This window comes from Drosophila mojavensis, unplaced genomic scaffold, assembly GCF_018153725.1.
Source record: "Drosophila mojavensis isolate 15081-1352.22 unplaced genomic scaffold, ASM1815372v1 contig_36, whole genome shotgun sequence".
NCBI lineage: Eukaryota > Metazoa > Arthropoda > Insecta > Diptera > Drosophilidae > Drosophila > Drosophila mojavensis.
This window is the reverse complement of record NW_025318858.1, coordinates 20,597,094-20,609,847: the sequence shown is the minus strand read 5'-3', so window position 1 is coordinate 20,609,847 and position 12,754 is coordinate 20,597,094. Positions and strand designations below refer to the sequence as shown.

Sequence of the window (12,754 nt, the reverse complement as noted above, 5' to 3'; positions counted from 1 at the left end):
TCCTTCAATGTCGCATCACAACTAATGACAACTCTTCCCTTTCTCCCTCTCTTAGCCTTCGACCTGAGCGCACAGAACGAGGCGAGACGCAGCTCTGTGCGCCGTCACACTATCGTTGGCTGCCAGAGCAACCTGGATGAGACGCACTCGATGCCACCCACGCGGCCCGAGTCGCGTCAGTCGGATGACGTAAGTGGCTCGTCCAAAGAGGTAAGCTACACCTGAGCGCAATTAATCTTATGACGCATCCAGGAACTTATTTAAATACTCTGTTCTTGCGCAGCTGTTGAAAAAGACACCCGAGGAGCTGCAGTCACTGGACCAACAGCAGCAACAGCAGCAGCAGCAGCCGCAGCAACAACAGCATCAGCAGCCACTCGCCACGTCTGGAGCTGATGACACGGCGTCGCATTCAACATCCTCGCTTGGCCCATGGAACAAGTCCTTTATGGACAAACAGACCTGGATGGAACGTGGGGATGATCGTCTGTCCGTTACGCTAGCGGAGATCGTTCACATACGTTCCGTCATGACCAAAGCCGAGCTGGAGGGCCTGCCCATGGATGTGCGCGTCAAGGAGGATGTTGAAAAGCGTCGTGTCTGCTTTCTGTGCCTGCGCACACGCTTCTCCTTCTTCGGCCCGTGGGGCATTCAGTGCAAGCTGTGCCAGCGCACCGTCTGCGCCAAGTGCTACACCAAGATGCGCATACCCTCGGAGCACTTTCGCAATGTGCCGCTGGTGCTGATCTCACCCTCGTTGCTGTCCAGTCCGGCCAGCTCGAATACGCCATCGCCATCGCACCACGCCCACCACATGCACTCCTCATCCACGGGCAACATCATGGACGATCAGTTTCCCAAATCTCTGATCGAGCGCCTGCTGCGTTCCGAGTCAGATCGTAAGGTGAGTGTAAGTATGCATTAGAATGAGCTAAAGATTAATCTCTGATCTTCGCACAGACTCGCAGCACAGTGGGTAGTGCACCTTCATCGCCCAAGCACCAAAGATCAAACATGAGCACGCCGGGCATTAGTGTCGGCCCTGGCTCAGCAGCCGCGGCAGCCGCTGCCACTGGTCAGGCCGTGGAGGCATTGCACGATCAGGCATCCATGTCGGCTTCCTATTCGGGCGCCATGCGCCCCTCTGGCGTGCATCAGTACCAGCAGAAGCAGCAGCACTACAACAACGCCATGTCCCGCAGCATGGAGGGACCACGTAGCCTGCCCGTGCACAGTCCGGCGCATCGGCCCCTATCTAACAGCAGCACGCTGGAGCGCAAGTAAGTACTGCCCTCCAAAGCAAGACAAACAGCAGATCAAAGTTACTTAACCCTACCCCTCTCTCATTCTCTTATAGATCGCGATTCTCGCGCGGCTTTGCGCTGTTCTCGTCGGGCAGCCACTTGGCACAGACGCAACAAGATCAGAAGGAAAACCTGCGCGGTGAGCAGGTGACCGTTTGCAATGATTGCCAGGGTCTGGTCAATGAGATCACCAGTTCAGTGAAGCAAAAGCGTAGCTCGGCACGCAATCGGACGATACAGAATCTCACGCTGGATCTGACGCCTGTCTGGAAATAGAACTACATGAAGGCGATCTGCAGCACTATTAACTACATTATACACATTATATATAAATATATATATAATAATTCACATATGCATATTTTGGATGGACTGTTGTATACTTAAGATTGACAGATAGGGTGAAAGAGAGAGGAGAGGAGGAGAGAAAGAGAGAGAGTTGGAGTTGAATCAAGCGCTTGGTTATCGTTGTAAATCGTTAGATCGTGTTAGTCTAGTGTTAAGTGTACAACCCCTAGTAAAAATGAGAAATGGCAGAAACGCAACGCTGAGAACTTCTTTCTCTTCTGACTAGGGACATGCTTGAGCGCGCACCCCACCATATAAATACATTCGTAGATACTCTACTAATATAACTTAAACATATAAATGCATCTATAAATATATATATTAATTCATATAGATAATGAAAACCCCGTGCGATATATAATACGATGACGTTGTTTGTAATTGTTTAATTTATGTATAAATGTTGATTAAGTCTCGTATTAATGCACAGACCCGAACGGAAAAAAAATCATATATATAGAACGATTTACTATACCCAATTAGCAGATATATGTGAACGTTTCTAAATAGGTTATCAAATCCAAAGCGCTCCACAGCTTATGCCTTCGATACGCATAGGCCTTAAAGATTGAATCCTTAAGTTGCGACTAGGCAAAGTTGAGGAAATACTGTTATAAACTATGTGCTTGCACAGTTCTTTTTTTTTGTTTATTTGTTTTTTTTTTTTTTTTTCAATTATTTTCTTGTTTGAAAAGATTAAAATCCGTTTTGTTTATTCACGTAGCAACCCTCCCAAGATCTAACTCCCTTCAAGCTGAATCACTATTCTCATATATCATATATTATAAATACCTATAAATAAATTGCGACTAGTTTAAATTTAAATATAATTTTACACTTAATTGCAATTAAAACATAGTTTAACTAAACGATATAAAAGGAAAAAACAAATTTTGAAAATTTTAGGTTTCTTTTTTTTTGCGTATTGTAATTTATAAAAGCATTTAATAATTGTAATTTATGAAATTAATATATATATATATTAGTTTTTATTGTTTTTAAGTTAAATCATTTGTATGTATATTAATATTTCTCTCATTTAACAAACAAACACACACACACACAATACAAACACTAAACAAAAAACGAAAATATACAAAACAGCAATAAAAAAATAAATAAAACTACTAAAAAAGATATATTTCCTTTTATTTTTGAAGTCACATTGCTCGAAAATTAAATTCGAGCGGAATGCTACTTCTGATTAATGACTCACTATAGAATAAAGCCCCACAGAATCTGAAATGCGTAATCCGAAAGCTTCCCGTTTCAACAACAAACAAAGACCATTTATATGATAGATTACAAACTGATATATTTATTTTAACTGTTCTTTCAGCAAGAGTAAACAAATTATTCATAAAAGAAATAAAGAATCAGTAATTTAAAATAAATTAGAGTTCGTCTCATATTATGTAAACTATACATATTTCTCAGATACTTTGATCTTAGACTTACGTTATTGGAAAACTAGTAATAGTTGCAATTGGATGTCACAAAACGCGGTCGCTTAAAGCTAACAACTAGAGCTAACATTTTTTCTTGTTGGTTTTTAATTTTCATTCAGGTGAGGGAGTCGCTACTCTGAGCGTTGCTTTTTGTTGTTATTTTTGTTATCGTGACCGCCGTGACGCTTGCGTCCGAAGCGCTTGTTGTTCTTGCCACGTGAGAAGTCACGGCGCTTCTTCATGAACTCAATCGCCTTGTCCAGAAACTCTTTCTCCTCATCTTCGTTCGCCTTTCGCAGGGTTAGAGAGACTTCATCGTTGAATTTAAGCTGTAAGTGGACAAATAAATAAGTATTTCAATGAAAATTATCATGTCTTTATGAGTTTATACTTTAGCATCCTCCACTTTGGCAATGTATTTGTCGGCCGCATCCGCCTCTGTGAGACGTACGGAGCCCTTGGTGTCGCCCTTGTTGAACTCAATGTAGGCAATATCAAAGTCCTTGACTTTTTCAAAAGCCTCGCGTATTTCCTCACGTGTGACAGTATCTGGAGCTCCCTCGAAGACAACGATCGCGTTTTTAGGCAATTCAATTTCGGGCTCTGGTTTAGCCTCCTTCTTGTTCTTACGTTTTTCGTTCTTCTTTTGATATTCCTCCTGCTTCTCCTTTAGATAATCAATCTGCCACTTACGGAGCAGCTCGCGTTCTTTGTAAGCGAGTTTCTCCTTTTCAAGGAATTCTTTGGCTTGTTCCTTCTTCTCGAATGTGACGAAGATGCTGCCCTTGAATTTGTACGACTTGGTGGGTTTGTCGTAATGCTTACGCATTGTCACATTGACCACCTTATCGTAGGGGCTGACAAAATCGAGAATCTCTGACATTTGTGACTCTAATGGGAAGCCTTTAGCGTATACTGTACGCTCCTGAATCTCCTTGCGACGCTCCTCGTTATGTTCGGGAACTGGGCGTTCGGGGTGACGACGCACACTCTGCTTGTCCTCGCTGACTTCCACGAGGCCCTCATCGGATTTGTTCAATGCATTCACAATTTCCTCGAAGTCTGTCGAGAGCGATGCCAAACGTTTGAATGTGACCAGCACTGAGAGTGGCACCCAACCGCCTTCGTTCTTTGTAATTTGTTCGCTAAGGAACTTATCACGATGCAAATTCGCATCTCCGAAATAGTATTCAACTTGCCGAATGATTGCGCGCTCTTGCTTGCTGTTTTCGCCCGCTGGAGCCTCTGTGTCATCTTTCTTCACATCACCATTTTTGCCGGTCTCGGACTCGACAACTTCCTCAACTTTCTTCTCTACTTCCTTGACTTCGGCATTTACCTCTGCATTTACAGTCTCTTCTGCCATTTTACTTTATATTTCGTATTAGATTATTTTCAAGAAAATGAAATGAGAAATGTGCTGCGGTGCAAACACGTGTGCGGCAAGCGGCAATAGAGCTGTTGAACCGATGGCACTATCGATAGCAAAGAGCAAACAGAATTTACTTAATCGATAGCGATAGCTGTTACAATTTTCAGCACTGGTTTACCGATAGTTTAGTTTAAAATTAAAATAGCGGCTCATAAATTCAAAAATGTCTAGTCCCAAAGCATGCTTTATGTTCCCCAACTTCTTTGACTCAACTTTGAGGCCCTCACTAACACATACATACATAGATGAGAAATATAGATCAAACTTCTGCAAGTTGTGCTGCAGCCAACTGAGCCTATTTTCGGCTAGATCTAGCCTATATCTCTGTCGCTCTATTTCTGTGTCTTATGGTATTTGTAATTGAGTAAATTCAGTGGTAAAATGAGCTGGAGTGCTGGCAGCAGCAGAGGCTGTTCCCATTGGTCACTTAAAGCTCGACTGCAACGACCAATACCTTTACGCCAGGCACAACATTTGAGAGCGACTTAGTGTTTGAGTGAAAGTCGCCCTATATAAAGGGCATCAGCTGCAGCTTTTCTTCAGTCACCCAGGCCTGATGGGAGTCAGTGGGACAGTGCAATGCACTTAGAGGACTGCTTCATCCTACTACCACAATTCAGATTATTTCGGAGCTTAGCATTTAGCTACACTGGTGGTGCATAAGGCCCGCTCAGCTTCATATTTACTCAGGTCTCGTACTGGGAGTAGTCAGAGTTCATGACTGATTTTTAAATACATTTTAATATCAATTTAGATTTCATCCACAAGACGGAAACGCTGATGCTGCTTCTCAGGAATTACATTGAAAAATTTCTTATGAATAGTTTGGTCTTGGCGACCAGCATAGTTGCGCTGAATCCAGGTGTGATCCCAGTTTGGATCAATGGGCTCACAGCTGACTACAACTTTGCCATGTTCTATGGCAAATAATGTGCCATTACGTCCAAGGCCCACCTACAATAAAGGTTAAAATATTATCATTTTCAATGAAATCTGTAATGGACAAGTTTACTTACATTCAATCCGGGATGAAAGCGGGTCGTTAGTTGGGTAGCCAAAATGGTTCCATGGGACACATAGTGGCCGTCTTGCACTCGCCAACCACGATGTTTCGGACGCGGATGGCCCTTCTTGTTCCGCGTGCTACCGCCGGTCTTTTTGCTGGCGTTTCGTATTGTTGCTGTTAGTATAGTAACGAATGTCGGTTAATTCTCTTAACATATAACATATTATTGACTTACTTATGAGCGGTTGATCAGCCTTTAGGCATTGCAATGAAAGCTTTTGCATTATACTAAACGACATTCTATTTGTTTTTCTTTTTGGTCGACTGTTTATGCAACTGAATAACAGTGTGACCGGAAGACACAGTTAAACAAATACCATGTTATCGAAAACAACAGAATGTAAATACCGCACATCATCAAAACAGTGGACAGTGTTGCTCTACTAAGGCACACACATATAATTATCAAAAGCCGGTGGTGTAAATAAATTTGTTTTTGTCGGCTTAAATTATTACAAAACAATGGAAATGGCGGCACAATCCTCAACAACACCAGCAACAAGTGTTCAGATAAATGACACTGCTCTTCGGCTCAGAATACGGGAGTATGCTCGCCAACAGCGAAAAGAATTGCGAACAAATACTACAGATGCACTTCGCTTTGGCTTGGGGCAGATCAAGGATAAAATTAGCGAATTGGAGAATCTTGGAATTAAGGATGTTCAAGGAATGGCGAGTCGCATAAAGCGTCGTAAGCATGCCACAGGCGAGGATATGTACCGGCTAAGCCATGCATTTTTGCAGGGTAACGAAAATATTAACGCCTTTGCTGAAGTTCAGGGAGCAACTCAAGTTATAATTAAGGAATTTACAGGTAGCTATAGATGACAACTCAGATTTACATCTATCACTCAATGTCATCCGCTAAATAGGTACGCAGATGCAACGGCAAATTGAAGCAGCCGAATGCCTGTGCAACTATTCGTTAGGCGACGCACATGTCTGCGAGAAAATAACAACAATGGCTGGCAGCTACCTAGTGACGTTCTTGGACAATCAGGAGCCGCGACTGAAGCGCAGTTGCCTTTGGACGCTGGCCAACATTTTGGCCACGTGCAGCAAGTCGGCCAGCATGTTGCTGCAAATGCAATTGGCCAGCAAATTGTGGAAATTGTATACACTGCCTGCAAGCGATATCCATGGCTATCAGGAAGATGCTGGCATTTGCTTGCATTTGATAGCCACTCGAGCAGCTGCTTCTATTAGAGAAGAGGATCGGCGTTACATTGCCGAGAACCTACACAAAAAACAGCCAGGCGAAACTGGGGCCGATTATTATATGTATATTGTATTCCAGTTGGAGCTAGTTAACCGAGAGCGCGATTTGTGCGCAGCTCATTTTCAACATTTGCTCAATTTTTTCATGGAAAATGTAAATTTTGATCCGAACACAGCTGCCGGCAAGCTGCGAATCGTTTACGGCGTTCGAGTGATCGCCAACATCTTTGCCACACGTCCAGACAATAGTCAATTAGAATTGCAGTCGGACCAACTGGTTAACGCATTGAATAAATTGTTTGCCTTGCAGGAGCCAAATCTTACCCTGGATTTGATGCAGCTTCTAAAAAATCTAATCGAAGCTCAATTATTAGACAATGAACTTTTAATGGAACACATTCGAGTTTATGCCTAACTAATTAGCTTTTAAATATGATTAAATTTTGAACCTAAGTTCGCATGAATTAATGTTAATGTATGTATTATATATTATATACGAGTTTAATGAATTTTAAATATAATGAAGCTTTGAACTTAAATATACAGAACGAAAAATGTTTCGGTTGTTTAATGAATGCATTGCACTTTAAATTAATTAAAATTGTATTGTTAATTGGCTGAGATAACACCAAAATGTATTTCTTATTCTAAGTGTATTTAAAGTTATATGATTATAAGTGTTTCATAAATACTTAAGTATTAGAGTCGAATTACATATACATATATAACTAAAGCGAATGAATGTTGGTATACATATGTAGATGCATATACGTCAGAGATTCGTCACATAAATTAAACAAAAATTAGAAATCTAAAAATTAAACAGTGAACTTGTAAAGGGGACTTTTCAGACTTAATGATGTTACGAAATTAAATCAATATAAACCTAAGCTTCAAATTCTAAATTAGATATCGTCTTCGAATAGGGCAATAATACGACGCCTTTGGGCTTCTTCGTCCAGAGCGTTGCCTGCATTGCACTGCCCATTGTGATGCATAACATTGTGAATTTCGAGTTCGCTCACCGCAGTGAATATCAAATTGCATTGGCAGCAACGTGCTGCTGAGGTGGGCGTGATTGTCACCGGCGACTGCAGGTGTTGTGGCGTACCGGTGGCTCGTTGCAACTTTTCCAGAAATGTGGCACGAGCACGCTCCTCGTGTAACGGTGAAGCAGTCACTGCTGCTGCTGGAGGCCCTGCGCACCGAATGGGTATGGGTTTCTTTACTACCGGATTGGGCGTGTTTTGTGAGTTGCGACTCTCGGAGCGCTCTATGGCATATAGGACATTATTCTCCGCTGTTATGGGTGTGTTACAGCCGCTCTTAAACTTAAGTAAACTGCTGCTGAAGATGGCATCGTCATTGGAAGATGGATAACTATCCCAGCATGTCGATGCCTTGGGTACGCTCTCCTTGATTGGCTCAATTTTGTCAGCTTTGTCCGCACTGCTGCTGCTGCTGCCATTGGTGATCTTAACCTGATTCAGTTTCTCAGCCAGTTCGCTGTCAATGGAATGTTCCTGCAACCAGGTGCATGTCTTGTGCAAAGCGAATATCATACGCCGAATGAACTCATGGGGCGATACCATTTTCTGACGCTTTATCTCCTGCAGCCTATTCAGTTCAGCGATAAAGTTAAAAAATTGGAATTCCACACAATTGTCCAAATGCAATTTATGCGAATCCTCGTGCATGTATCGCTTAAAACAGGCCGGACACTTGCGCTCCTTCCACATGGGCTCGGGTATATTCACTTTGATGTCTCTTAGCTGCGCCTGTTCCATGGGATCATCCTCTTCGAAATTTGTCTCACTATAGTTGTAGATATTCTTGTGCTTGCGCGACAGCGCATTCTCCTCATCGCTGGAGGTCACCGCCGCGTAGTCCTCCTCCTCGCCAGTGCCATTTCCGCTGCAGGTCTGACCGCTTGTCGATGGCAACTCCACTTTGACCTGAGCGGCATTTCGTTGCTTATTAAATAGATCGTTTAAGTACCGTATTTCGCGTTCGCTGTTGCCGCTCTGTTGGGGCACAGTCTGATTAAGCAGTTGCTTGTGCACTTTGTCCGTTCTTTCGAGCTTCACTCTGTTGTTGTTCAGCAGAAGATTATGTACTGGTCGTTGCTCCACATAACGCAACTGTTCTGCCGTGATCAGTGCACTCTCCTTATCGGCTTTATTTTTTGAAGACTTCTGTTGATATAGTTCGATTAGCTTGAGGCTGAGTGCATTTTTAATACATTGTTCACGGAATGTTACGGCGTGCTTCAAATACGATATGCACAGTGCGCAAATAACAGAGGGCAGACCGTCATCTGGCGATATCTATAGAGAGTATAAAGTAAAAGTTAAATGAATTTCCAATTGTTTTTTTTTTTTTTTCTCCTCTTATTACTTTTAGTCCAGACGTTTCTTCGAGCAGTACATTAATTGGCTTCTGAAAATTGAGAAACTCATTTGTTGAGCCGTGCAAATATGTTGGTATCTTGGCAAATATATTATAGTCTGCGGGGCTGCTGCAAATGCGGCAAATATTTCCCCAATCTGTCATATTCTTTGTTTGCTTATGTCTAAATTCTTAATGCTACTCTAAACAATACAAAAGTATACAAAAAAGCCAAGTGCTGCCCTATTAAAAAAAAGCGATAATATCAGTCAGCTGACATAGCGTAACAGCCCTGTCTGCAAACAAGAACAGTTGAATTTTAAATATTAACATTTTGATTGGTCTGCAATTCTATAAATATTAAGCAAATGGTGCTTCAAAAAATCTGATTTTTAATAATCAACATATTACTATAGTTGTTTAGTGTTAATGTGTTCAACGGCAATTTTTATACCGCCAACTTCGATACATCGATAGATCGATAACTTTTTACTTTGTTATTAGCATCGACGATTTTGTGCAGAAATGAATAATGACAATCCAAATATTATATTTAATCCACTTATAAGTTCCATACAAAAAGTGGTACTCTATGAAACCCGCTCGGTAAGTTTTTTGCTAGCAATAGATTGTATCAAGTAAGTTGAGTTCATCTTTATTTTCAGCGCTTGTATTTGGTGGGCAGCAACAACCGCGAAACCCGATTTCGCTTGCTCACCATCGATCGGTTGGCGCTTAACCGCTTGAGCATCGAGGAGAATGCAAACGAGTTCAACAACTTGGAGATACGGAGATTTGTGTCCTCTTTAACAGGCTCGCCGAAAGTAACCTCTGCCTATGGAGTATTAGGCTTTGTTCGATTTCTCGAGGGCTACTACTTGATATTAGTGACCAAGCGAAAATGTTGTGCCCACATTGGGATGCATTTGGTGTACACCATCAAGGACACGGTGATGGTCCGCGTAAACGAGGTGACCTCACAGCGGCCTCCACATCCTCATGAAGAACGTTACAAACGCATATTTCAGAATATTGATCTACGCAGCAACTTTTACTTCTCCTACTCGTACGACTTGACCCGAACGTTGCAATATAACGAATCGGCTCCACGTTATGTTGGTACAAAGCTGAATCTGGCACAGGACGAACCTCTGCCTGATTGGAATACGCTGACAAACAATGTGGCTCAGGCACACGAGCGGGTTGACTATGCCTTTCGCAGCGTTTCACGGAAGCGTTTCGTGTGGAATGCCTACCTGCTGCAGCCGATGGAGGGTATTATGCATAAAGATTGGCTCTTGGAGGTCACACACGGCTACGTTAGCCAATCCTGCATTAGCATCTTTGGCAGGCATGTGAATGTTTGTCTCATAGCACGACGCAGTACCCGCTTTGCTGGAACGCGCTTTCTAAAGCGCGGTGCCAACTTTAAGGTATGTAAACAAAGTAAATGATATGTAGGGAGTTAACATTATATATACTGGCAGGGCGATGTTGCTAATGAAGTCGAAACGGAACAGATTGTCAGTGACGGGCAACGCCTGTGCGCTTTCACTCAAATGCGCGGATCAATACCATCCCATTGGTCGCAGGACATCAGCAAAATGGTGCCAAAGCCGCCGATACAGCTGGACATCTGTGATCCCTATGCCCAAACGCCGTCTCGTCACTTCGAGCGCCTTCTCTTCCACTACGGCTCTCCGCTTATCATGCTGAATTTAGTTAAAAAGCGTGAGCGGCGCAAGCACGAGTCCATAATTTCCAAGGAGCTGCAGAACAGCATTAAATATCTCAATCAATTCCTGCCGCCTCAGCATCGCATGAAACACATACATTTTGATATGGCACGGCAGAGCCGTCTCAGCGGCGGCAACGTCATGGAACAGTTGGCGGTGCATGCGGCAAATATTATCCAGATGACGGGCATGTTCTATAAGGCGCATCGAGGCAGCGAGATCAGCTTCCAGACGGGCATCGTTCGGACCAATTGTGTTGATTGCCTGGATCGCACCAACTCGGCCCAGTTTGCCATTGGAAAGTGCGCTCTGGGCAATCAATTGGAGCGTTTGGGGTTTGTGAAGTCAGCCAAACTGGAGTTTGACTCGGATTGCGTAACCATGCTGGAGCATCTGTATGAGGAGCACGGTGATACCTTGGCTTTGCAATATGGTGGCTCGCAGCTAGTGCATCGCATCAAGACTTATCGCAAGACGGCCGCTTGGGCGTCGCAGGGCAACGATGTAATGCAGACTCTGAGTCGTTATTACAGCAATACATTCAGCGACACAGAGAAGCAGCAGAGCATTAACTTGTTTCTGGGTCTCTACAAGCCAAAATGTAAGATAAATCCTGTTCACGTTCTATATTTTCACTTATATATTCTTTACTTGCAGTAAATCAACCTATATGGGAGCTTCAAACGGATTACGATATGCACAATGCCTTTGTGCCGAGTACATCGAGTGCGTCAATTACGGATTGGGTGCGGCACAAGGTGCGCGAGTGCTTGCCCTTCCCCTGCGCAGACAAAAACAAGCTGGTCAAGGAGCTGTTTCGAGTGCACAGCAATGGATTAGAAATGATTGATGCCTACTCCAATTACCATCAGTCCTTCAAGTGGACAGATCTGAGCGAGCACATCGAATTCGAGATCAGCCAACTTGCCGCGCGATACATGCCTACATACCGCACCAACTATAGTCCGTTTCAGCGTCAGATACAGCCGTCGCGTAAGGCCCGACAGAATCCATCGATGACTGGCCAAAGTTCGACTGGTTCCATGAATAGTAACTCCTCCAGCTCGAATGAGGGCGAGGACAGCTCTAGTGACGAGGATCTCAGTGCCAGCTTTGCCGAAAAGGAGTCCAAGCAAACGGAAACAGCTGAGCCGGCCCCATTCACACTAGCCTCAATGCTGCCTTCCATGCAACAGGTGTATGGCTGCACCATCAGTCCGCCGCCCAAGCAGAGCATGGCTATCTACAAAAAGTACGTGCAAATGGGAAAACTGTCTAGCGGTGGCGCTCAGCCAACCCAAACAGCAGTTGCTCAACGGGAACAGGAACATGCCAAGATGATGCGAGGCATCATACTGCGTTCGCTAAGTGACTACGGCACCGACTCCTATCTGAGTGTGGAACCGCCAACTGTGCCCGTCAAGAGTCAACTCATTTATGCCGAGTACTGCAAGACGCCGCGGAACTTCAATGCGGTGCCCAAGCTTGAAGGGTCGGATTTGTTGTATCGTTATGTGCAGCAGCTTTAAGATTGGTTCAGCATTGAGCAAGTATTTCATATTTTATAGCAATTGTCATGGAACTATTAAATTGGTTACTTTGCCGTGATGTGGTAAGTGTGTACAACATAATCATGTAATTGATTTTTAGATATTAAGCGTAATAAGCTATAGTCTCAAAGATTTTATATATAAAATATTTCTAATCATTTTCAAATGCGAAACAATTAATTATTGTAATGCATTCTTTAATCTATGAAAACAAGTAAAGCATATATATTTCCCAAACTACATATTTTACTTTAAGCTCTTACT

General features: G+C 43.2%; 6 protein-coding genes across 8 annotated transcripts in view; 3 read left to right on the top strand and 3 right to left on the bottom strand.

Annotated features, from left to right (window-relative positions):
- The window catches only part of LOC6577430 (protein spire), a 55,444-nt gene extending 53,787 nt beyond the window's left edge, over positions 1-1,657 (top strand). For all 3 annotated transcript variants that reach the window (XM_015165661.3, XM_002003361.4, XM_015165662.3), the window contains 4 exons: positions 56-210; positions 284-904; positions 961-1,280; positions 1,358-1,657. In XM_015165661.3, the coding sequence (XP_015021147.1) occupies positions 56-210; positions 284-904; positions 961-1,280; positions 1,358-1,580 (1,319 nt within the window). In that variant the 3' untranslated portion in view covers positions 1,581-1,657. The remainder of the gene's footprint in view (positions 1-55; positions 211-283; positions 905-960; positions 1,281-1,357) is intronic.
- Positions 1,658-2,941: 1,284 nt separating this feature from the next.
- On the bottom strand, positions 2,942-4,570 carry LOC6577429 (la protein homolog). Its single transcript, XM_002003360.4, has 2 exons — positions 3,492-4,570; positions 2,942-3,429 (listed from the first exon to the last, which is right to left on the bottom strand). The coding sequence occupies exons 1-2, from the start codon at positions 4,464-4,466 to the stop codon at positions 3,232-3,234; spliced, it is 1,173 nt and encodes a 390-aa protein (XP_002003396.1). The 5' UTR covers positions 4,467-4,570; the 3' UTR covers positions 2,942-3,231.
- A 684-nt stretch (positions 4,571-5,254) lies between these two features.
- Positions 5,255-5,905, bottom strand: LOC6577428 (50S ribosomal protein L27). Its single transcript, XM_002003359.4, has 3 exons — positions 5,774-5,905; positions 5,549-5,712; positions 5,255-5,486 (listed from the first exon to the last, which is right to left on the bottom strand). Exons 1-3 carry the CDS (start codon positions 5,835-5,837, stop codon positions 5,283-5,285), a joined length of 432 nt encoding a protein of 143 aa, XP_002003395.2. The 5' UTR covers positions 5,838-5,905; the 3' UTR covers positions 5,255-5,282.
- A 66-nt stretch (positions 5,906-5,971) lies between these two features.
- Positions 5,972-7,391, top strand: LOC6577427. The gene is made up of 2 exons (XM_002003358.4): positions 5,972-6,412; positions 6,471-7,391. Exons 1-2 carry the CDS (start codon positions 6,061-6,063, stop codon positions 7,229-7,231), a joined length of 1,113 nt encoding a protein of 370 aa, XP_002003394.2. The 5' UTR covers positions 5,972-6,060; the 3' UTR covers positions 7,232-7,391.
- Positions 7,392-7,425: 34 nt separating this feature from the next.
- LOC6577426 lies at positions 7,426-9,465 on the bottom strand. Its single transcript, XM_002003357.4, has 2 exons — positions 9,214-9,465; positions 7,426-9,143 (listed from the first exon to the last, which is right to left on the bottom strand). Exons 1-2 carry the CDS (start codon positions 9,367-9,369, stop codon positions 7,722-7,724), a joined length of 1,578 nt encoding a protein of 525 aa, XP_002003393.1. The 5' UTR covers positions 9,370-9,465; the 3' UTR covers positions 7,426-7,721.
- A 228-nt stretch (positions 9,466-9,693) lies between these two features.
- On the top strand, positions 9,694-12,727 carry LOC6577425 (polyphosphoinositide phosphatase). Its single transcript, XM_002003356.3, has 4 exons — positions 9,694-9,810; positions 9,870-10,637; positions 10,692-11,541; positions 11,598-12,727. The coding sequence occupies exons 1-4, from the start codon at positions 9,730-9,732 to the stop codon at positions 12,467-12,469; spliced, it is 2,571 nt and encodes an 856-aa protein (XP_002003392.1). The 5' UTR covers positions 9,694-9,729; the 3' UTR covers positions 12,470-12,727.
- Positions 12,728-12,754: the final 27 nt, after the last annotated feature.